The sequence below is a fragment of the Zychaea mexicana genome (genome assembly GCF_025766255.1).
Source record: "Zychaea mexicana strain RSA 1403 chromosome Unknown BDB00scaffold_84, whole genome shotgun sequence".
Classification (NCBI taxonomy): domain Eukaryota; kingdom Fungi; phylum Mucoromycota; class Mucoromycetes; order Mucorales; family Lichtheimiaceae; genus Zychaea; species Zychaea mexicana.
The window spans coordinates 168,192-187,695 of record NW_026516747.1 but is presented as its reverse complement, the minus strand read 5'-3'; the positions used below and the strand labels follow the sequence as shown (position 1 = coordinate 187,695).

Sequence of the window (19,504 nt, the reverse complement as noted above, 5' to 3'; positions counted from 1 at the left end):
AAAAAGGGTATCCAGCGTTCTTAATTGTAGATAAGAGACAGAAGGTAATAAACTAACCATCAGAATCAAAAGGGCGTTTCTGAAAACGAATGAACGGTAGTTTAAAGTGCTTCAAAACGTCTACGGGCGGTTTGTAGCTCTCGGCAATAGCATACGAGCAAGGCATTCTTGATACTCCTTCTCCATCGCCTTGTGCAAAGCGCGAACTTCACACATCATCGTGGCTTCTCTGTCACTGTCGGTGGCATCAGAAGTGAGTGCACCATGCGCAGGAGAAATATGAATGGGGCAAGGGGTGTCCATCAGATGAAAGGCCTTCAAACGATCAATTTCGTTTAGAAGCGCGCTCAGTTGAACAGCCCCCTTATCATGTTCGCAAATGATTAACTGTATGTTCTCGTCTTCCGCAGGCCACTTTGCTTCTTCGCCACTTCTCGCTCCTTCTTCTTGCATAGGTATCGGTAGTTTTCTCATATTTTCAATGAGTGTTTGATCGTTGCGCTGTAGCAAGGTAATTTAAGAGGCTTGGGATTAAATAACGAGTTGGATAGATGAATAATGATTCCTAGTTTATCGAAGAACCCGAAAGCTTGCGGTTAATTGCGGTACTTGCGGTTTTAGTTACGACCTGAGGATCGGCAACCGCAACACCCAGTTTTCAACTGTTGAGGTCGGCGAGGATGGTATTCTTGGTTGCATATAATAAGAAACAAGACTTTCACAGTTTGTAACTATTTTTTTTTGGTTTTTGGAAAGACTATCCATAGAGTGGATCGCTCATCCTCCCTTTGATTTTCTCCTCTTGCTCTTTTCCTTTTGGGATTCCCCTTTTATTTAGGTTCCCGTTGAGGGGTATAGCTTCGTTGGGAGCAGAGCGGCACATCCCCATCCCATTCTTGACTCCGCTATCCATATCTCAATCACAACAACCGCTGCTCAACACGCTTATCAATTTTTTGCCAGACAACGTACTGTTTTTCCACATGTTGTTTTCCACGGTATTGGCAAAGGAATCTATTAGCTCTACCTAAGTGTTAGTAGTAGTCTATGGGCAAGCCCGAGACGTCCTGAGTGAAAGTGGCAGGTAAGCCCTACACATTTTCGGTTCACACCGTGTGTGTTCACTGTCATGAGTAGCGTATGCCAAGCTTGTTATATTCTGTTGAAAGTCTCAGGTAATGTTGACACAATGGCGTTGATGGATGATACGTTTGACCAAATCACTCACTATTTTCTTTTTTTCCGAGGACTACTAAAGAACAAACTTTGGTTCACGCATGCAATCGCAGAGTAGGGCGCCGGCGCTGAACGACTTCGGTCAAGGCTGGTGGTTTTTCCTGTGGTTCTTTTGGTGAAAAACCGGTCATCTCGCGGAAAATTCCTGTGATAATCTGCATAGCCCTCCCTTATGATCGATTCGGTCCATAGTAGCACGCCGGTAGTGTGCCTTAGTCCCTTCATTTGTACACTTGTATCTTTAACGTTATTGGCAGTTTCTGATCTTTGCACACTTTTGAAGAAATGATTCCCAACCAATGGTTTCCTTACAAAAAAAATCGTATATTCTTTCTAAAGCAAGTAGTAGTAGTGGTGATTTTAATTGGTGATATGTGTGTATCATTTAATACTACCTATAATTCAGATACTGGATTACCTAATTGCTTATATACCTGGGAAAGATTACCTTTCTTTTAAGTAGTAGTCGATGATCTATAAGATGACAAATTTAAACGATTTTGCTATCTCATGTGCATCAGTCATCCATGAAAAAAGCCATCATCAAGGATAGTAAGAGCACAAAACGTATAAATGATATGACATCCCCAATATTTTTTTCGTTTCTTCTGTGATTACGATCATACTATTAGTATCGTGATCTAACCGTCGTTGTCTTTGAATATAATTAGATAATGACGGAATATGGGTTGGCACTGGTTACGGGAGAGACAACAACGCCAGGATATTTTAGAGAACCTCCTTTTATCCATCCATGTACCGAGTGATTACATGTATCTATTCGAGATAGCCACTCAACAAGATCTCAAACCATCGTATGTAAACAAAGATATAGCCTAAATGAATATCGTGATATGCTTCAGTAAGATAAAACTATTGAAGCTCGGTGTGTCGGACTGGAAAACAAAAAAACTTAAAAAAGTTCATTGACTTCTATAACGCACCACTTTGCATGCAGTGCTTTACTCTACAAAGTAGGTACACGGTTGTTGTTTGAGTAAACTCATCAACCAACTTGGGTTTCTGCCCGACGAGTTGGAGTTGGAGCAGGATCTTCTGGTTTCCTCTTGCTAGGAACCAGATAGTCTAAAATACGATGACCAAATGCCCTTTGGTTTTGCAAAGGGATGGAGGACCGTAAAATGGTAATATCTGGTGCTTATCCATTAAAATCATACTGGTGTGGAAAAGATGGTCAATTCATGATGCGCGAAATTGACCCTCTCAGCGAAATTTATCGCCCCGTCAAAGTAAAAATGGGGGGTACGCCAAGTACTTTATTTTTCATACAGATGTTGATTGTTGCACGAGCATTTTTATTCGCCACCCACTTGATGTTGACACGAGGAGGCTGCCCCCCGCTCCCCCAAATCGGACCTTGTACATAAACGTCAAGTTGCGCATGTGAGTTATCGGTAAAAGAGATGCACCGATCACTTGGCTACAGGCGCCGGGCCCGTGTCCTTGTCTCCCCTTGGCAACCACATATCTCAAAACACTTTTGAACAAATAAATGTGTGCGTGTGTTTTTTAATGTTGACGAAAAGGAAATAAAAAACAAAAAAAAAAGATTACAATGTGAAGAAGGAGTTTTGAAGAGAGAGAGAGAGAGAGAGAGATACAGTATGATGATAAGCGTAGGATGGGGATTTGATGGAGGATGTCTTTAAATACAAAAAAAAAAGTTTTTTTTTAAATTAAAAGTCGGGAAATTTATCGCGATGGAGATCGTCAGCAGGCACACCATAGCGTTCAGTCGATTCGGGGTACTTGTCGAAATGACTTGCATCGCCGTCACCACGAATATGAGGAATATAAGGCGCGCGGATCTGTCGATTGCCGACCCGGTCAAAGTCGACGCCATCAAACCACGGGTGTCGCTTGATATCCTCTGCACCGTTCTTGAGATTACCAAACCGTTTCGACAGATCCGACGTCAACAAGCGTCGCAGCAAGTCCTTGGCGTTCGGGTCAAAGTAGCTTGGCCAACGGATCTTGCCCTGCAAGATTTTTTCGTACAGTTTAAGATGATCTTCATCGTAAAATGGCGGGTATCTAGTAGGGATATGACCTTTGGGTGAGTAGTCGTTCCTTTCTCTCACAAAAACCACAAAAACACTATGAAGAGAGGGAAACTCTTACCCCGCCAACATTTCAAAAATCAGAATGCCCAAACTCCACCAGTCAACTGCCTTGCTGTAGCCTTTGGATTGAATGACTTCGGGCGCTGTTTCAAGAAAAATAAATGTGAGGATGGGGATTGTCATGCAAAAATCATTTCTAAAATTTATGCACGTAATTTTTTCTTCTAGGGAAATATAAACTCACCGAGGTAATCGGGCGTTCCACATAACGTCCAAGTGACATCAGGAACGTGTTTGGCAAATCCGAAATCGGTGATACGAATGTGTCCGTTGGCATCCAGTAGCAGGTTTTCTGGTTTCAGATCTCGATAGACAACGTCCTTTCCGTGCAGATATTCCAGAGCGAGCACCACTTCGGCCGCATAGAATTTGGCAACGTGATCAGGAAATCTCTACAGTAGAAAACGACAAGTAATCAGAGTCTAAAGCGCTGCACTTGTAGACAAACAACAGCTTTTTTACCTTGCTTTTCCGCAGTACACTGAATAATTCACCACCGGGCACATAGTCCATCACCATGTACAGATTCGCATCGTCTTGGAACGTGCCCCACAGATTGACCAGAAATGGATTTGCAACGTTCTCCAAAATATGCTTTTCATTGTTGGTATGCTCGACTGATACCATTGTTAGTCAATTTGTACACACTATAAGAGAGAGAGAGAGCAAGAGAGAGACCCCCTTACCTTGCTTTAATCGTACAACCTCTGTCTTTTTCAAGACCTTGATCGCATAATAGCGCGCATTGTGACGGGACTGTGACAGATGCACACGGCCAAAGGACCCGGTGCCCAGGGTTCGCAACAGATGAAAGTCGTCCAGCTTGAGTTGGGGTCGGTTCTTGCGTTGGTCGAGAATGTGTTTATCGTATTGTTGGTATCGTTGTCGTAGAGCTGCACGTTGTTGCTGGGCTGAACCTTCTTTTTTATTAGCTTTTCCTACTTTCCAAACACTACTCCCAATCACTCTTTTTTTCTTTCCGCAACCATTACCTTTCTGTCGATCCGTGTTCTGTTCTTTATCTTTTATAAAATAGTTAGAATATCCCAATATAAACAAAAATTGGTGTTGGCGGCAAAGGGGGGGGGGGTGTCAGCAAATTATCCATGAACAACCGCACTTTCTTTTTAACAAGGACTTACCAGTATGAGAAGCGTCGACATCCATATGATGTGTTGACGATCCTTCAACAGACGGACGTGGTGTTGCATAGCCTGCGGACGCGTTACTTGTCGCTGGCTGCTGCTGTTGTTGTTGTTGTTGTTGTTGTTGTTTTATAGCGTCATGATTACTTTGTTGTTGATGTTGATGGTAGGAAGAGGACGTGGAGGAATGAGGCGTATAAAGACCCGTTTGTGCATCCACATTACTATGATTGATGTTCTTGTTGCTACTGTCTACTACCGGCTGTTGTTGTTGTGACGACGACGACGACGAAGATGCTTGGTGGGGTGTCGTATGATGGTGATGCTTGGCCTTGTCGATGATCTTGTTGAAAAATGACATGATGATGATGATGATGATGATGATGATATCACAAGCAAGGCGTTCGTCTGGTTTATTGGCTTGGTCGGATGGATGGAAAAGGAAGAGCAAGCTGAAGCGGAAAGAAAAAAGAAAGAAAGAAAGGAAAAGGAAAAAAAATATATATATCCAAAGTGCGCCTCAGTTGCCGGTCGTTGTGCTGGGAGGACTGTGTTTGTAATAATTTATTATGCGATGATGCGGGGTTGTTTGGTTTGAATTTGGGGGGGGGGTGGGTGGGTGGGTGGGCTTGCTTGTTGTTGTTGTTGGGTCAGAGCGCGGCAGAACGACTCATAGGACAGACTGTTGTTGCTGATCACATAGCCCATGAGGCCTTGGATATGCTTTCACTGTGGTGCCCATTGTTGCGGCCATCTAAAAATATAAAAGAGGTGTGTGTGCGTGGCGTAATAATAGGCTATTATTCTTTATTATGGGGGAGTTGGGGTGATCTACTATTACCATTTACCCACCCCTGCCTCTCTCCCTTTCCACAGATCGCTTATGCCGATTCATGCTTCACGTTTACAGCTGATAGGCTCTGTGTTGGGCCAGTCAATGCCAGGTGCATGAAGACGATCTTTCCCCCTTTCCTCCCACTTGTTCTCCCCTAATCTAACTTGGAAGTAATAGGTGCAAGGTAAATTTATTGTTGTGTTGTTGCTATTATTACAAGTCATCAAACTGTCGGCCCATCTCATCCAGCTCTGCCTTGGCAGTCTTGTACTGCTCTGCCAATGCCTCATTCTTTTGCTCCTTTTCCATAATCACATTCTCGAGATCGCCAACCTTGCGTTCGGCCTCTTCTGCCTTGACGTCCGATTCATTGAACCTATGATTGATTGCAATAGAAAGCCAGATTACCGTCTCGAACCTTTCAAGTCTTTAGTTTTTGGGGATACACAACGACATATACTTTGCAGAAGTCTCTCTTAGTTTCTGTTCGGTCTTTTCCAACTGTTCCTCGAGATTCTTGACTCGGATCTGCATCGACAGCAGTTCGTGGTTCTTGGCAGTGTGCTCGCCTTCCAACTGTTTGACTTTGGCTTCCAGCTCGTCTGCTTGTGCAGTGACTGCCTCTGCTTCGGACCGCAACGTCAATAGTTTCTATGTAAATCAAAATACATGTTTCGTTTGTATTTTACCCCGAAACGGCGGTCCTTTGCTGTGTACTTTCCGCATTTAAAAAACCAGAGAAAGACAAACCTCTTTGAATTTCTCCATATCCTAACTTTAATTGTCTAAGTACAGGGTGTATTCGTGCAGGAGAGAATAATAAAAAAGAGGGGTAGCGAGCCGAAAAGAGAGAGAGAAAGAGAAAGAGAGAGAGGGAGAGGCTGAGGGTCACGGCATCTATTACGTGTACAAAAGAGGGTAACCGAGTTTGGAGGAGAGAGAGAGGGGGTGAACCCGTGGCCAGCAGCCGCCAAAAATAAATACAATTGGAAAATAAAGTTATAAAGGGGAGGGGTGAGGGGCTCTTTCTTTTTAGATGGATGGAGGATCCAAAGAACGACGTAGATCATCCAGCGACACCGAAACACAATCGTTCACATCCCAACAACGACGATTCGCGTCGCGAGGCAACCATAACCGTCGCTCAAGCGGTGTAACCAAAGGTGGATAGTCGAACCGCTCATTCTCACGTGGCGTGTCGTCGGGATACACTGTCAGCAGTGCATGTTCTTCCTCATTTTCTTCCTGTTGCTGCTGCTGCTGTTGTTGTTGTTCGCTGCTACTACTACTAGTAGTAGCATTGGCGATATCCTCTACGACCATCACCAAGGTGCGTCTATCTGTGCTGGTACTACTTGTCGGCGATGTTGGCGGCGCGATCGTCACTTGTTGTTGTCGCTCTTGCTTTCTACTACAAGCAGTAGCAGTAGCAGTAGCCGTCGTCGTCGTCGTCGTCGTCGTCGTCGCGGCAGTGACAGCAGTGGACATTGTGGGGAAATGTTGAGGTGCATAACGACCATGTCGGTACCATGCCTTGATATACGCTAATTTCCATATACTGCTACCATCGGCGTTCCTACTCTTCTTTTCCAATTGTTCCATGTCTTGTTTATCTATATGCTCTTGTTCTTCATCCTCTTTCTCGAATCGTTCTTCTTGATCCATTCGAGGAGAACTTTGTCGAGTAGTAGTCACTGTTGCTGCAGTAGTCGTCGTAGATGACGACGACGATGACGACGTCAAAGACAAAGCTGGGGATGATGATGGATGTTGCTGTTGTTGTTGTGGTGACGACGACGACGACGATGATGATGATGATGATGACGGAGGCGGTGGTGGTCGTAAGTGAATTCGAGGACGACGTCGTGAGAACTGTTGAGCAAGCTTGAGTTTAGCCCAAACAGTGATCAACGTCAAAGGCACGATGGCCGTTGCAGGCATGATCGCGCCCTTCAAATACAACAATCCAGTCATTGTCAGTTGAAAGATGACCAGACCATCCGAGGTATAGCCAGCCATGCGCCGATAATGCTGTCCGTTCGACTCGTAGTGGCGTACATACGCATACGCAAACTGATGACGAAAGACTTGGAGGGCGATCAAGAAATAAAACAGCGCAAAGAGCAAGATCAGCGGCTGGATCACAGAATAGGTTAATGCAATGACAAAGACCAGGATATGGTTTGGATAATAATAATAGAATGGGAACGACCAAGGCCGTGTGTGTCGTGCGAGTTGACGTGGGGTTTTGGAAACACAGGGTAGACGATGGTAAAAGTGGCCAAACAGTTGGGAGCCCAGTTGGACCAGTTCCATGGCATGTGTGGCCGAGTTGAACAGGATGTAGTTTAGGAAAAAGTTCGCGCCTTGTGGTAAGAACTTGCCCAACAGATGGATCAGTTTCCCTGGCTCGTAGAGCACGTCCAGTAACGTCGACAAGAAGCTCGTGCCCAACAGAAAGACGATCAACACGTTGAAGATGGCGAAGCGGTAGTAGCGGCCCAACACTGCATCCTCAAGTGCTGAATAAGACACGAAATCTTGTTGTTTCGAGATCACTACATAGTATCGGGTTTAGTTTTGTTTTAGTGGGTTGGTTATTTGCAATGTTTTTTTACCCAAAAGGATCCAAGGCAGCAGACTCAAAAACAAGGTCACCAGAAGCATCGGCAGAATGTTTTGGATAAACGACCGAACGACATCAGATGTGTTCATGAAATAGTTCAAGAACCCAAAATGTTGTGAGAGCGATTCGATGGAGGTCAGACCCAGAATAAATGACACTGGGAATAACCAAAAGATGGTCAGTGACCTATTTGTTTATAACCAACAATAAAAGTGTGTGTGAGATTGGATTGACGACGATGCAGGTTTGTTTTGTTTTGTTTCGAAAAAGAGAGAGAGAGAGAGGATTTCTTTACCAAACAGCAATGAATACCGCCCATTGTCTCAGCCGACCCATCAGCTTGTCACGACGGCCTTGCCTCAAAAGGCCATTCCACAAAAGATCTCGAGGTTCGGGTGCGATTTGGGTTTGGAATACGCCCGGCTTCCATGACATTTTAGCACATATCTGGGCTGATTCGATCGATCTTGTTATAACAATGACTTGGTTAGTTTTTCCAAGAGAAATACAGTGTAAAATTGAAAAAGGCTTACTTGAATGTCACGAATGCGGTGCCAGTGGGCATATGATACCGTGCAGACAATGCATTATACTCCCGTAACTGCTCAATCTCTGCATCCAAACGATCCAATTTACGGAGCACATGGACCATATCTGCCACTCCTTCACTGCCCTCATCATGGTGTTGAGTCGGTAACAGTAAGGCAGCCTGTGACGAACAATCATGCTCTTCTTTTGTCATCATCAGCTTGATACCATGACGCTGTTGTTGTCGACGATACCAGAGAATCAATCGATGCTCCAATCGATCCATATACTGTTCACGACGCTGCAATGCACAATGTAAAGCAGCGACACCAGCCTGACTGAGCAAACAAACGTGACGGACGGGCCCAAATTCACTCGAGAAATGTTGACGCAACGACTGAACATTCCGTAAATGATGTGGCACGTTGGTGAGTAGCACGGTCCGTGAACGACGCACAATGCCGTCGCGTTGTTGCAATAGCAGGAGCAAGTGATGCCAATAATTGACAAATAAGAGCCAGAGCCAGCTGAGCGAAATGATCCATGTCAGGACGCCATGGACCCACATGATGGAGGCTTCGTGGGGTACGTTGGATATCGACAGGCGGTACAAGGTGGCATTGCTTTGAAAGTTTGCGTAGGGGTCGTTGTTGAAGTTTAGATCGTCGATCATGATGATGGGTCTTGTTGGTGTTGTTATCGTGTAGCTGCTGCTGCTGCTGCTATTGTTGGAGTAGGATGAAGGTGCTGCGGTGGGTGATGACGACGATGAGGATGCGAACCAGTGCAAAACGAGTAATATCGGACACGTCAGGATCGCTTGCACTGCAAGGAATTGCGTAGCCATGCGTAAGAAGCGTAGATACATGGTGGCGTCCAGACCCACGTGGGTGATGAAATAGGATTCATCGAGATGGTATGTGCCCTTGAGCCAGCCAAAGAGTTTGTACGATAACGGCGATGGGGCCGTGTTGGTGTTTCTATAAAGCAAGTATAGACATTGTGAGCATTCGTTTTGTTGTTGTTGTTGTTGCTGTTGTTGTTGCAAGGGAACAAGTGTTTGTTTTGTTTTATAACTGATGATGATGACTAGAGAGTACAGCAGATATAGATTGGATGACGATGATGGTGGTGAATGGAAAAAACATGATTGTTTACCCTGCCAATCGCGTCCGCGGTGAAAACAAACACTGCATCGACTCTTTGGTGCGAAAGAACTCAAAGGTGGCAACACACGACACTGTGATTGCGCACGAAATACCAAATGTGGCACAGAGTCCATAAAAGGTCGGCACATAGTATGCCGTATCTATAGTCGCCATGATCCGATTCTTTAATTAAATAGAAATGAATTGGTTTGGCATAACATAAAACCGTATGGCTTGTATTCTCTTGGCAAAAAAATAAAAATAAAAATAACAAAAGGGAGAAAAGAGGAAGGGGAATTTATCCGCGTGTTATAAAAAAAAATGTATAAAGACGTTAGTTATTATGGAAAATGTAAGACATCTCTCTTATTGTCAACTCATCCGTCCATGTCAGACTGTGTGTGTGTGTGTGTGTGTGTGTAGATTGTAGCCCAATCTAACGGAAAGACAACAGTATATTATTTCTAAGAATGCAGACCAGTTTTTAATCCAAAAATGATATACACAATCAAAAGGGGGAGTTGGGGGTTGTTTGGATACGTAGAGTGACGGGGAAAGTGACGCTGCGTCATGAATAAATTATTATGGTACAAAAGATGGATGATTTTCAGTGGTTTGTGTGGTGGAGAAAGGAATACAATAACGAAGGATGGGTGCTTTTTTTTTAATAAGTTTTTTCTGAGGTGAGTCTTTTTTTTATATAATAGGAGTTGGGAGAGGACAGAGAGAATTATAGAATACTTACAGAGATAGTGAAGTGTGTGTGTGTGTGTGTGTATGTGAGAAAAGAGGAATGGTGTCATCAGGCTGCTGGTATCAGTCTTCTTCGAGCAGGAATATGACTTGGCGATCCTGGTCTGCTGCCGCTGTTGCTGCTTCCGCTACTGCTACTGCTGCTACTACTGCTGGTACCCCGACTCTTTGCTTGTTGTGGAGTTGATTGCTGTTGTTGCTGTTGTTTCCGTTTTTCTCGAGCAGTAATCACACCTGGAGGCTCATTCGTAATGACGACAACATTACCACGTTCTTTGGCAATAGCCGGCGTGGTTTCATAGACATGGTGAACATGATGCGCACCAGGCTCTTGGAGGGAACAGACATCGATCTTTTGGACCCAGTTGTCCTGCAAAACCTGTTTGAGCGTCGGACGACGGGATGGATCGAGATCCAACAGACTGGCCATGATGGGCCGTGCCTCACGCGGCAAGAGCTTCAACATACGGAACTGTTGTTGGTTGTGGTTGGTGGCAAATGCGCGAAAGGCGCGATCGCAGGGCCGTGCCACTCGCCAGGGAAACCTGGCAATGATCATGCAAAAAAAGATAATCGCGCATGACCATACATCTGACTGTCGAGGGTCGTACGTTTGCTGAGTGTATTGTTCTGGTGCAATATATGGGTCAGAACCCAAGATGCCTGTTTTTTTTAACACACACACACACACACAGAGAGAGAGAGATGGGATTAGTATTCTCAAAGTATTATCTTGTAAGAAAAAAAAAGAGAGAGCATGTAACTCTTACCTCTGGACATGACGATGGTGTTTTCAAAAGGATACTTGAACACGCACGAGCATCCGAAATCGATAATCTTGAGCATGCCGCTCTGGTCCAAAACCAAGTTATCGAGCTTGAGATCGCGATGGGCAATGCCCATGCCATGCAGATACTCCAACCCATTCAAGAGCTGGCGCCAACAACAGACCATTTCTTCGCGGGACATCATGCCACTCTTGACAACATTGAACAAATCATTGGGACAATACTCCATGATTTCATAGAAATGCGGGCCATCCTGAATCATGTCCAACGTCTTGATAACGTTTGGATGATGCAGTGTCGATCCGATACAGAATTCGGCAGTGACCTTTTTGATGTAGTCCTTGTCGGTTTCGTGCGGTAGCCGTTTCCGGAATTGCTTGACTGCAACAGGTTTACTGTCCGCCTCCGAGCGCTGTATTAATCGTACCGATCCTCCGGCACCTTTGCCAATAAAGCGGCCTAAATTGTTATAATGCATGAAAATGTAAGGAAAAATGAAAAAAATGCCTCAAAATGACGCGCACTTGTATTTTTTTTAGGAGGCAGAGTGAGGTTTTTTTTTTTTCGTATATTTCCCTCCCTCACAGACACACACAAAACTCCTAGAATAAAGAATTATTTTGCAGAAACGATGGCCTTACCCCATTTGCCGTATCGCCCCTCAATATCTTGGCGAAAGTGGTTGCCAAATGTATCGTCTGCTATACTACTACTGCAGCTGCTGTTGTTGCTGTTGATACTACTACTGCTTGTAGAATGGTTGATCTTGTAAGGAACGGTGGTGTGGGTGCTGTCAGCGGCGCCAAAGAAACGTCGTAGATCAGACCAGCCCAGGAGTGAATTGTTGTTGTCATGATGATTATTGTTGTTGCTATTATTATTGCTATAGTTACTGTTGTTATCGTCTGTTGCTATTGATACATGATGCTGATAATGATGGAAATGGGTGCGATGATAAAGTTCATTGTATTCTGGACGTTTAAAGATGAATTGCGGTGGCAATTTGGCGCAAGCGTTACGATGTGACAGTTTTGGACGTTGTTGTTCTTTTTTCTGTGCTACCACTGCAGCTGAGCCAGCTGTGGGAGATTGATAAAATGATGATGATGCTGATGATGAGGACGAGGAGGACGAGGATGTTGTTTTTGGTATTGATATAGAGGTAGCAGGCGATGGTGGTTTGTTGTTGTTGTTGCATGCAGCAACAGTAGCCACCATGTGGAGGGCGCGGGTGGACCGAGAAGAGGCAGCTTTCTGCAACAGACGGGTGAGCTCTGTCAGATCGACATTGGAGGCGTCGTCGTTCGAGTGCACATGACGGTTGGTGGCCGTGGTGGGTGAGACGACGGCGGGCGAGAGTGTCGGACTCGATGGCATGGAGGGCTCAGGCGTGATAATGCCGTGTTGCAATAAGTGCGACATCTAACAGAGTGCAAGAGAGAGAGAGAGAGGGAGAGAGAGAGAGAGAAAGGTGGTATGAACGGAGGAGAAGTGTGTGAAAATGAAAAAAGAGAAGAGACAAGTGAGAGAAAGAGAGAAAAAAAAAAGGGCAGAAAAAAATCAGGCTATATATAATGAAACAACGGTTCGAGCGGTCGTGTGTGTGTGTGTGTGTGTGTGTACATGCTGCTTGCTTGCTTGCTTGCTGCTGTGCCCAATCCTTGAAACTTGCTCTTCTTCTTCTTCTAGTGTATGTCTGTATTGAGCGCCTGCTTTTCTGTCACCAGACCTCCTATCTTTTAGAAATATATATTTTGTTCTTATTACAACGTCAAAGGATTATAATGAATGAGTGGGTGAGTGGGTGAGTGACTTGAGTGATATATCATCAGAAACAGATGCCCCTCCTCCTCCCCCTCGTCCTCCCCCACCCCCGGAACTCCTTTCTCTCATTACATACATACAGACCACCATAACAAACGATCACAGAACAAACAAGTAATCTTGCCATAGCGGTGATGGGGTGGGTGGATGGGTTGGATGTAATACAAGATCGCCTGTTTCTAGCAATCCACAGGGCGACCCTATTGAGTTACAGAGTCATGCGTCCCAGTCTGAAAAGGCTATATTAAGCGGTGTCTGTCAATGGGAGACACAAATATTTGTTTCATAACATTTTTTTATATGTTCGAGTCCATTATAAGGCGCACACACTAAAACAATGCGGGAAATTCGACGACACACACATCGCCCCCTCTCCTCCTCCTCCTCCCCGTTTTGGTAACCGTCTTAATTCGTGGCTATATACGATTATGTACTAGATGTACTAGATGTACTGGATGTACTAGATGTACGCTTCATACCGACACGCTCTCTCTCTCTCTCTCTCTTTCTTTTTTCTATGAACGTAAACAACAAATTTATTATCTATCACTAAGGTAAAAAGCAAGATGAATATCAAGTGTATGTACAATGTAAACAAAAACCGATAAGGAAGAGAGTTATATTACTACGTAGTAGTAATAGTGGATAAGCCTTCCACCGACGAATACAGGACCCTTTGGCGTAGCAAGATAAAATTGAAACCGGTTATGGCATTTTAGGAAGATATTGAATGTTGTTGTTGTAGTAGTAGTTTTAGTATACACCATCACACATGTAAAATCTGAGCGAGCTGTCATCAGGTTTAGCAAAAAGAGCGTCCATGTGAAACGTTTCGCTATCAATCCGTTGTCTCGAGATGAGCTATTTTACCCTCTTGGTAGGATGTGTAGTAAATACAATAAAACTATAAGCCCTATATTGTAATGTGTGCGATTGCGGGGATATATAGAATAAGATGGATTGGATGATGATGATGATGATGATGATCAACAACAACAACAACAACAAAAGAAGAAGGAATAGAACTCGACCGAACGAAAAGGATCCCTTGTTTCTTTTTCTTTTTTTTTCATTGTGCTTTCCCATCATCGTTCGTTTTCGTCATGGGGACGACAGCACAGGATATACACGAAACACACGTAGCAGCAAAAGTTCTTTTTACGAAACATCTTGGGGATTTGCAATGTGCGGTTATAAGCCAGGGCGGGGCGGACTGTCAATATCCCACGAACCTATATAACCGTATTTGACCACATTCTATGTATGACAGTTGCGTAATGTTGTTGTTGTTGTTGTTGGGTTTTTTTTAAGGTTTTACAGCTTGCCGATTAAAGCCTCTCTCTCTCCACACATACACCCCCCCCCCTTACTTTTCGGCTTGAAGGAAATCAAGTCGAAACACACGGCCGATTTCCCAGGAGTTGTTCGACGTGTGTCGTCAAGTGCCCAATAGGAAAAGGTGGCTGAGATATGATTTTTCCAATTTGGCTGGGGATTCTGTCGTAATTATACACTCTCTCCACACAACAACAATCAACAAACGTATGCACAGGCTGTTGTTGCAAACACAAAAGTTACAACAGCAGCAGCAGCGACGATGCTTATTTACTGCTAATACTCTTAATACCACCACCAAAACAACCAGCAACAACAACAATGGTCCCAAGCCAGGCGATCGTGTCATGGTAGCAATGTCGGGTGGCGTGGATTCCAGTGTCACTGCAGCATTACTCAAAGATCAAGGGTTCCAAGTCCAGGGCATTTACATGCGTAATTGGGACACGTCGGATGAACGAGGCGAATGTACCTCTGTTCAGGATTGGCAAGACGTCCAACGGGTGTGCGAAAAACTCAACATCCAAGACTGCCGACACGTCAATTTCGTCAAGGAATATTGGACGGATGTGTTCCAACAGACGCTAGACGATTATGCGCATGGACTGACGCCCAATCCCGATATTGCCTGTAATCGACATATCAAATTCGGGGCCTTGTTGGCCCACGTACCCGACGACACATGGTTAGCGACTGGCCATTATTGTCGATCTCTATTCCAGCAACAAGATCATCATCGTCATCAGCTGTGGCGAGGTCGAGATAGAAAAAAGGACCAATCGTATTTCCTAGCGTCGGTCGACGCGCGTGCCATCCAACGCACCTTGTTCCCGCTCGGCGAATTCGAAAGCAAAGCCAAAGTCAAAGCGATCGCTCATCAGCTGGATTTGCACGTGGCCAAGAAGCGTGAGAGTATGGGCATCTGCTTTGTCGGCCAACGACGACGGTTTGCCGATTTCTTGAAAGAATACATTGATCAGCCGCCAGGGCCGGCCGTGGATGTGTGTACTGGTAAACGGATCGGAGACCATCGCGGCTTGTTTGCTTACACCGTCGGCCAAGCTTCAAAGATTTGTTATGGCTCGGATAAATGGTTTGTCGCACAGAAACGGATGAGTGACAATACTTTGCTGTGTGTGCCTGGCTCTGACCATCCCGCGCTTTTCCATTCGGCGTGTACCGCACGTGATTGGGTCTGGATCGAGGGTCGACCGCCTCCACACTTTTTATTTAGTAGTGGTAATAATAATAATAATGATAACAACAACAACAACACGGACCACCACCAGCACCAAGATGGACAAGGTAGTGTTCTCGTGGATGCCCAGGTGAGGTATCGCATGGCGGCACAAAAGGCTCGATTATCAAGATTACAAGATGGTCGATACCATTTAGAGTTTCTGGAACCCATCCGTGCCATGGCACCTGGTCAACAAGTTGTTATCTATCTAGGTGATTGGTGCCTTGGAGGTGGCACCATCCAAGACATTTATAATAACACACATTCCCCCGTCTCCATTGTATAATAATCATAATAATCACATTCTTTTAATTTTTGTTGTATATAATCCAAATGTTTTTTTTTAAAGTAAAAGAACCCAGTTACCCTTGATTTTTGCCTTTATTTTATGATTGTTTGCGAGCAGGAAGAGGTTTCTTGTTTTTTGGGTTTTATGGGAGTTGGGGCTACTAGTATACTAAAAAGTATGTATATCCTATAATATATTCATTTATGCCAAGTTGATTTGTGGGGTGAGTGAGTTGAAGTGTAAGTGTGAGTATATAGGTGGTTTGTAGGGCTAGTGTTGAGCGCGTTGTTGGTGAATTGGGCTTGTTGCATCATGGTCGATAGGTTGGAGGTTGCTGTAGGGTAAAAAAAATAGTAATAATAATAAAAATAGTTTTCGCATCCACCTACTTTTTTTTCCCTTTTTTCATCAACACCAAGCAAACAAGCCTTTTGCTGTTGTTGCAGATATAAGATGGTGGATTTGGAGAGGAGGAGAGGGGGGAAGGGTGTTTAGAAGAACAAGTAAGTAAAGACAAAGGTCATTGCAGCGACAATCAACACGACTTGTGGTGGATATCCTTCAACACCTTGTTGCTTCTTCTCCAATGCTGCCAAATGTTGGTGCACTGCATCTTGGGGCTGCACCGTGTGTGGTAATTTGCGTGCACCACTGCTCTTGTTGTTGGCCTCCTGCTCCTTTTGCAACGTGGCCAATTGCTTCTGCAATTGCTGTACCAACTCCCGTGTCTTGTTGAGATCGTCCTTGAGCTGTGTCTTTTCCTTGTCCTCCTCTGATTCTTTCTCCACAGTAGTAACCGCAGGAGCGATTTCGGGCACCTTGGGCGAGGATGTGGCAGGTGATAATGATGATGATGATGATGATGATGATGCAACAGCAGGTTGTTGTTCTGGTTGTTGTTGTTGCTGCTGCTCAGGCTTTGAGGTTTCAATAGGGGCAGGTGGCAATACTGATCGGGGCTTGGGTTCAGGTGCCTGGTCGATGTTGGCCAATTGCGTTTGAACGGGTGGCGAGACAGTCTCTGGTTCAACGGGTGGCGACTCGACTAAGGGTTGCTGCTCTTGCTGTGATGGTGCGGTAGTAGTAGTCATAGTGGCAGCAGCAGTAGGTACGATTGCTTCAGGTGATGATGGTTCAACATTTTCAGCTTCGTTCGCCTGTGCAGGTGCAGGTGCAAGTGCAGGAATTTCGGACACTGGCGCAGTGGGTTGTGATGATGGCTGTGGTGGTAGTGCCTGATGCTATCACCAACAAATTATGCGAAAGTGTCAGTATGCATTTCTTTTCTCTTTTGCCCCTTCCTCCCGATAATAATAACGCCCGTTCTCTCTCTCTCTCTCTCTCTCTCTCTCTCTCTCTCTCTCTCTCTTTCTCTCGGCGCGTCATCCCCGATCTCCCGGAGACTTTTGGTTTCTTACCTGAATAGGTTCCTGTTGTTGTTGTTGTTGTTGTTGTTGTTGCTGCTGCTGTTCATCGTCGGCAGCAGCAGCAGCATTGTTCACAAGATAAGGGTCCTCCTCGGATGGCAAATAGGCACACTTGATCTTTTGCTGAAAAATACCAGCCTTATCCTCTTGTTCGACACGACCCCACTATATAAAAAAACCAACCAACATATCTTTAAGCATTTATACTCTTCTTCTTCTGTTTTTTTTTTTAAATCAAAGCGCAAGGGTCTTCTCACTCTCTCTTGACAATGTGTCCCTCATTTCCCTTTTTTCTTCTCCAACTCGGTTGGCCTTTTGATAGCGCATTGCATAAAAAAAGCTCTGCCATTGTACATACCATATCTGCAATAGGCAAAGCTTCATAAGCAGGCTTGATTACTGCCGTTTGCACCAAGAACTTGTCTTTGCATTTGTAATCAGCTGGAGGCTCTTCCTTGAATGGTTGCAAAATGACTTTTTACATACATACAACCCAAAACGAATTGATGGCAAGACCACACAAAGAAAAATGGGGTGGGGAAAGAGAAAAAAAGAAGAGATGATTAAGTACGGTTTGTATGTTTTTTTTAGGAATAGGTTCTTTGTCATATGTATAAAAGAACGTTGGAGCGTGTGTGAAAAAAGTTTAAAACAAAAGGATTACCATGCACTTCAATTTGGGAATTGGGTTCCACTCGACCTGCGTTGGGACGTACGCAGTATTGCTTTGGTGCTGTTGTCTTGATTTTAAACATGACAGGGTCATTGCTTGGATTTGTAACGAGCAATAACTCTTTGGTCACTTGAGTCAATGGACCTGAATGCATTACATTGACAGTGGTTTGTGTAAGTGGCAATATGTAAAACGCGTTTCCCCCACCTCCACACACACCCACACTTTATTCTCTTTTGTTCTTTTGAACATACGTCGAAATGAGAGTTGCGACGCGGGTTCCAGATGAACGGACATTTTTGTGGCAGTAGTAAAGTAGTAAAGTAGTAGTAGTAGTAGTAGTAGTAGTAAAGAAGAGGAAAGAGGGAGGAGGAGAAAAAAGAAAAGAAAATAAGGGAGGCGAAGAAAGAAGGGAGTTTATTTTTCTTTTAGAAATAGCTACATGCCACGTGAAAGGTCAGAGAACAAGCGAGATCCATCTACTGCTAAAAACAACAGGACGGCCTAAGCGATGTTCTTTTCATAGAAATAAGCGTGGTGCCCCATTTTGTGATACTACCTTTGTCTCGTGATTCACCACATAGACAGAGACCCTAGTCGTAAGCAAGCATCCCCGGTGGATGACCTACTACTGCTACTACAACCTTCTCATCATCACCACTCTATCATCAAATATACTGTGCCGTTCGCCGCCCCCAACCCCCGGGGCGTGATTACGCCTCCTGTTCACCATGCTTTTATCATCTACGTAAACGCCATCAGAACCACCTTTTCCCTGTTTGAAACAAAGCTCACTCATCGTATGGGACCAAAGAGATTGAATGCAGAAGTCTGAAACACAAAAAAACAGCACCGATACATTCCAGGTACTCATTTATTTCAATATAGATGGAATATACATACACCACTGTCCTTGTTCCTGCAAGTCAAAATTAGTTGGCTTGATTCTATTGACAAATGATAGTAAGTACTTGTTTCTTTTGCCTCCCAAACGCCCCCCTCCCCTCCCCCACTCGAAATTTTTGAGATTCCTGTACGAAATCACGCGCAGAACCACAAAAAAATAAAAGAGCTTTTTGTTCTTCTAGTCTACCAGGGGCACAGACTACTACGGATTGAGGTTTTGTCATTGTGCATCATTCTCAATAGCCGGTGAGTGTCGGGGTGGAGGAAATATAAGAATGCCGTGGATATTGTCTAGCGAGAAAGTCGTTCAACAAAGTCGACTGAACCAGGAGAGCTGCTTAAAGGAAACGTAAACGCCATAAAAATATAAGCACTACTCAACATATGTTTTACTCAAGAGCTGCTGCACATTCATGTAATATATTTTAATTAGTCTGCCGGCCACGATTTTTTCATATTCTTGGGGAAAAGACATGTTCTTTTGAATTAGCCTTTTCTAGTACCAAGTCTCGCGGGGTCTTGTTCTCCTGAATTGCTATACACCGTCATTTTAGAAGAAAGATCGACACTGTCCCGAATTCTGGGAGTCTTCTTTACTCTTTTGCTA

General features: G+C 44.4%; 7 protein-coding genes across 7 annotated transcripts; 1 reads left to right on the top strand and 6 right to left on the bottom strand.

The window, feature by feature from the left end:
* Positions 1-120: 120 nt before the first annotated feature.
* Positions 121-474, bottom strand: BDB00DRAFT_790959 (uncharacterized protein; the record flags this gene model as incomplete). The annotated part of the gene is made up of 1 exon (XM_053121000.1): positions 121-474. One exon carries the CDS (start codon positions 472-474, stop codon positions 121-123), a length of 354 nt encoding a protein of 117 aa, XP_052975914.1.
* A 2,283-nt stretch (positions 475-2,757) lies between these two features.
* BDB00DRAFT_842388 (kinase-like domain-containing protein) lies at positions 2,758-4,650 on the bottom strand. Its single transcript, XM_053124887.1, has 7 exons — positions 4,523-4,650; positions 4,373-4,402; positions 4,067-4,297; positions 3,843-3,997; positions 3,565-3,772; positions 3,379-3,463; positions 2,758-3,291 (listed from the first exon to the last, which is right to left on the bottom strand). Exons 1-7 carry the CDS (start codon positions 4,545-4,547, stop codon positions 2,934-2,936), a joined length of 1,092 nt encoding a protein of 363 aa, XP_052975913.1. The 5' UTR covers positions 4,548-4,650; the 3' UTR covers positions 2,758-2,933.
* Positions 4,651-5,537: 887 nt separating this feature from the next.
* On the bottom strand, positions 5,538-6,307 carry BDB00DRAFT_842384 (uncharacterized protein). The gene is made up of 3 exons (XM_053124886.1): positions 6,111-6,307; positions 5,821-6,011; positions 5,538-5,736 (listed from the first exon to the last, which is right to left on the bottom strand). The coding sequence occupies exons 1-3, from the start codon at positions 6,126-6,128 to the stop codon at positions 5,574-5,576; spliced, it is 372 nt and encodes a 123-aa protein (XP_052975912.1). The 5' UTR covers positions 6,129-6,307; the 3' UTR covers positions 5,538-5,573.
* On the bottom strand, positions 6,168-10,009 carry BDB00DRAFT_607116 (uncharacterized protein). The gene is made up of 5 exons (XM_053118005.1): positions 9,673-10,009; positions 8,520-9,494; positions 8,282-8,452; positions 7,979-8,172; positions 6,168-7,918 (listed from the first exon to the last, which is right to left on the bottom strand). Exons 1-5 carry the CDS (start codon positions 9,834-9,836, stop codon positions 6,393-6,395), a joined length of 3,030 nt encoding a protein of 1,009 aa, XP_052975911.1. The 5' UTR covers positions 9,837-10,009; the 3' UTR covers positions 6,168-6,392.
* A 455-nt stretch (positions 10,010-10,464) lies between these two features.
* BDB00DRAFT_770262 (kinase-like domain-containing protein) lies at positions 10,465-12,625 on the bottom strand (the record flags this gene model as incomplete). Its single annotated transcript, XM_053119869.1, has 5 exons — positions 10,465-11,078; positions 11,186-11,662; positions 11,845-11,968; positions 12,125-12,256; positions 12,410-12,625. The coding sequence occupies 5 exons, from the start codon at positions 12,623-12,625 to the stop codon at positions 10,465-10,467; spliced, it is 1,563 nt and encodes a 520-aa protein (XP_052975910.1).
* Positions 12,626-14,301: 1,676 nt separating this feature from the next.
* Positions 14,302-15,966, top strand: BDB00DRAFT_842378 (tRNA-specific 2-thiouridylase). Its single transcript, XM_053124885.1, has one exon. It carries the CDS (start codon positions 14,572-14,574, stop codon positions 15,886-15,888), a length of 1,317 nt encoding a protein of 438 aa, XP_052975909.1. The 5' UTR covers positions 14,302-14,571; the 3' UTR covers positions 15,889-15,966.
* BDB00DRAFT_931852 (PapD-like protein) lies at positions 15,967-18,341 on the bottom strand. The gene is made up of 5 exons (XM_053129056.1): positions 18,246-18,341; positions 17,983-18,135; positions 17,677-17,792; positions 17,310-17,483; positions 15,967-17,132 (listed from the first exon to the last, which is right to left on the bottom strand). Exons 1-5 carry the CDS (start codon positions 18,286-18,288, stop codon positions 16,383-16,385), a joined length of 1,236 nt encoding a protein of 411 aa, XP_052975908.1. The 5' UTR covers positions 18,289-18,341; the 3' UTR covers positions 15,967-16,382.
* Between the last annotated feature and the right edge of the window lie 1,163 nt (positions 18,342-19,504).

What these genes read in the sequence shown, in the direction of transcription:
- BDB00DRAFT_931852 (XM_053129056.1), bottom strand. Translation starts at nt 18,288, where the DNA reads ATGTCCGTTCATCTGGAACCCGCGTCGCAACTCTCATTTCGAC. An exon ending in TTCCCAAATTGAAGTGCATG is followed by an intron (nt 17,793 to 17,982) that starts GTAATCCTTTTG and finishes GTATGTAAAAAG; the next exon opens with TCATTTTGCAACCATTCAAG. An exon ending in CTTTGCCTATTGCAGATATG is followed by an intron (nt 17,484 to 17,676) that starts GTATGTACAATG and finishes TTTTTTATATAG; the next exon opens with TGGGGTCGTGTCGAACAAGA.
- BDB00DRAFT_842388 (XM_053124887.1), bottom strand. Translation starts at nt 4,547, where the DNA reads ATGGATGTCGACGCTTCTCATACTG. An exon ending in GAACACGGATCGACAGAAAG is followed by an intron (nt 4,298 to 4,372) that starts GTAATGGTTGCG and finishes ATAAAAAAGAAG; the next exon opens with GTTCAGCCCAGCAACAACGT. An exon ending in GTGTACTGCGGAAAAGCAAG is followed by an intron (nt 3,773 to 3,842) that starts GTAAAAAAGCTG and finishes TTTCTACTGTAG; the next exon opens with AGATTTCCTGATCACGTTGC.
- BDB00DRAFT_607116 (XM_053118005.1), bottom strand. Translation starts at nt 9,836, where the DNA reads ATGGCGACTATAGATACGGCATACTATGTGCCGACCTTTTATGGACTC. An exon ending in CCGCGGACGCGATTGGCAGG is followed by an intron (nt 9,495 to 9,672) that starts GTAAACAATCAT and finishes CTTGCTTTATAG; the next exon opens with AAACACCAACACGGCCCCAT. An exon ending in ACCGCATTCGTGACATTCAA is followed by an intron (nt 8,453 to 8,519) that starts GTAAGCCTTTTT and finishes TGTTATAACAAG; the next exon opens with ATCGATCGAATCAGCCCAGA.
- BDB00DRAFT_842378 (XM_053124885.1), top strand. Translation starts at nt 14,572, where the DNA reads ATGCACAGGCTGTTGTTGCAAACACAAAAGTTACAACAGCAGCAGCAG.
- BDB00DRAFT_842384 (XM_053124886.1), bottom strand. An exon ending in CTAAGAGAGACTTCTGCAAA is followed by an intron (nt 5,737 to 5,820) that starts GTATATGTCGTT and finishes AATCAATCATAG; the next exon opens with GTTCAATGAATCGGACGTCA.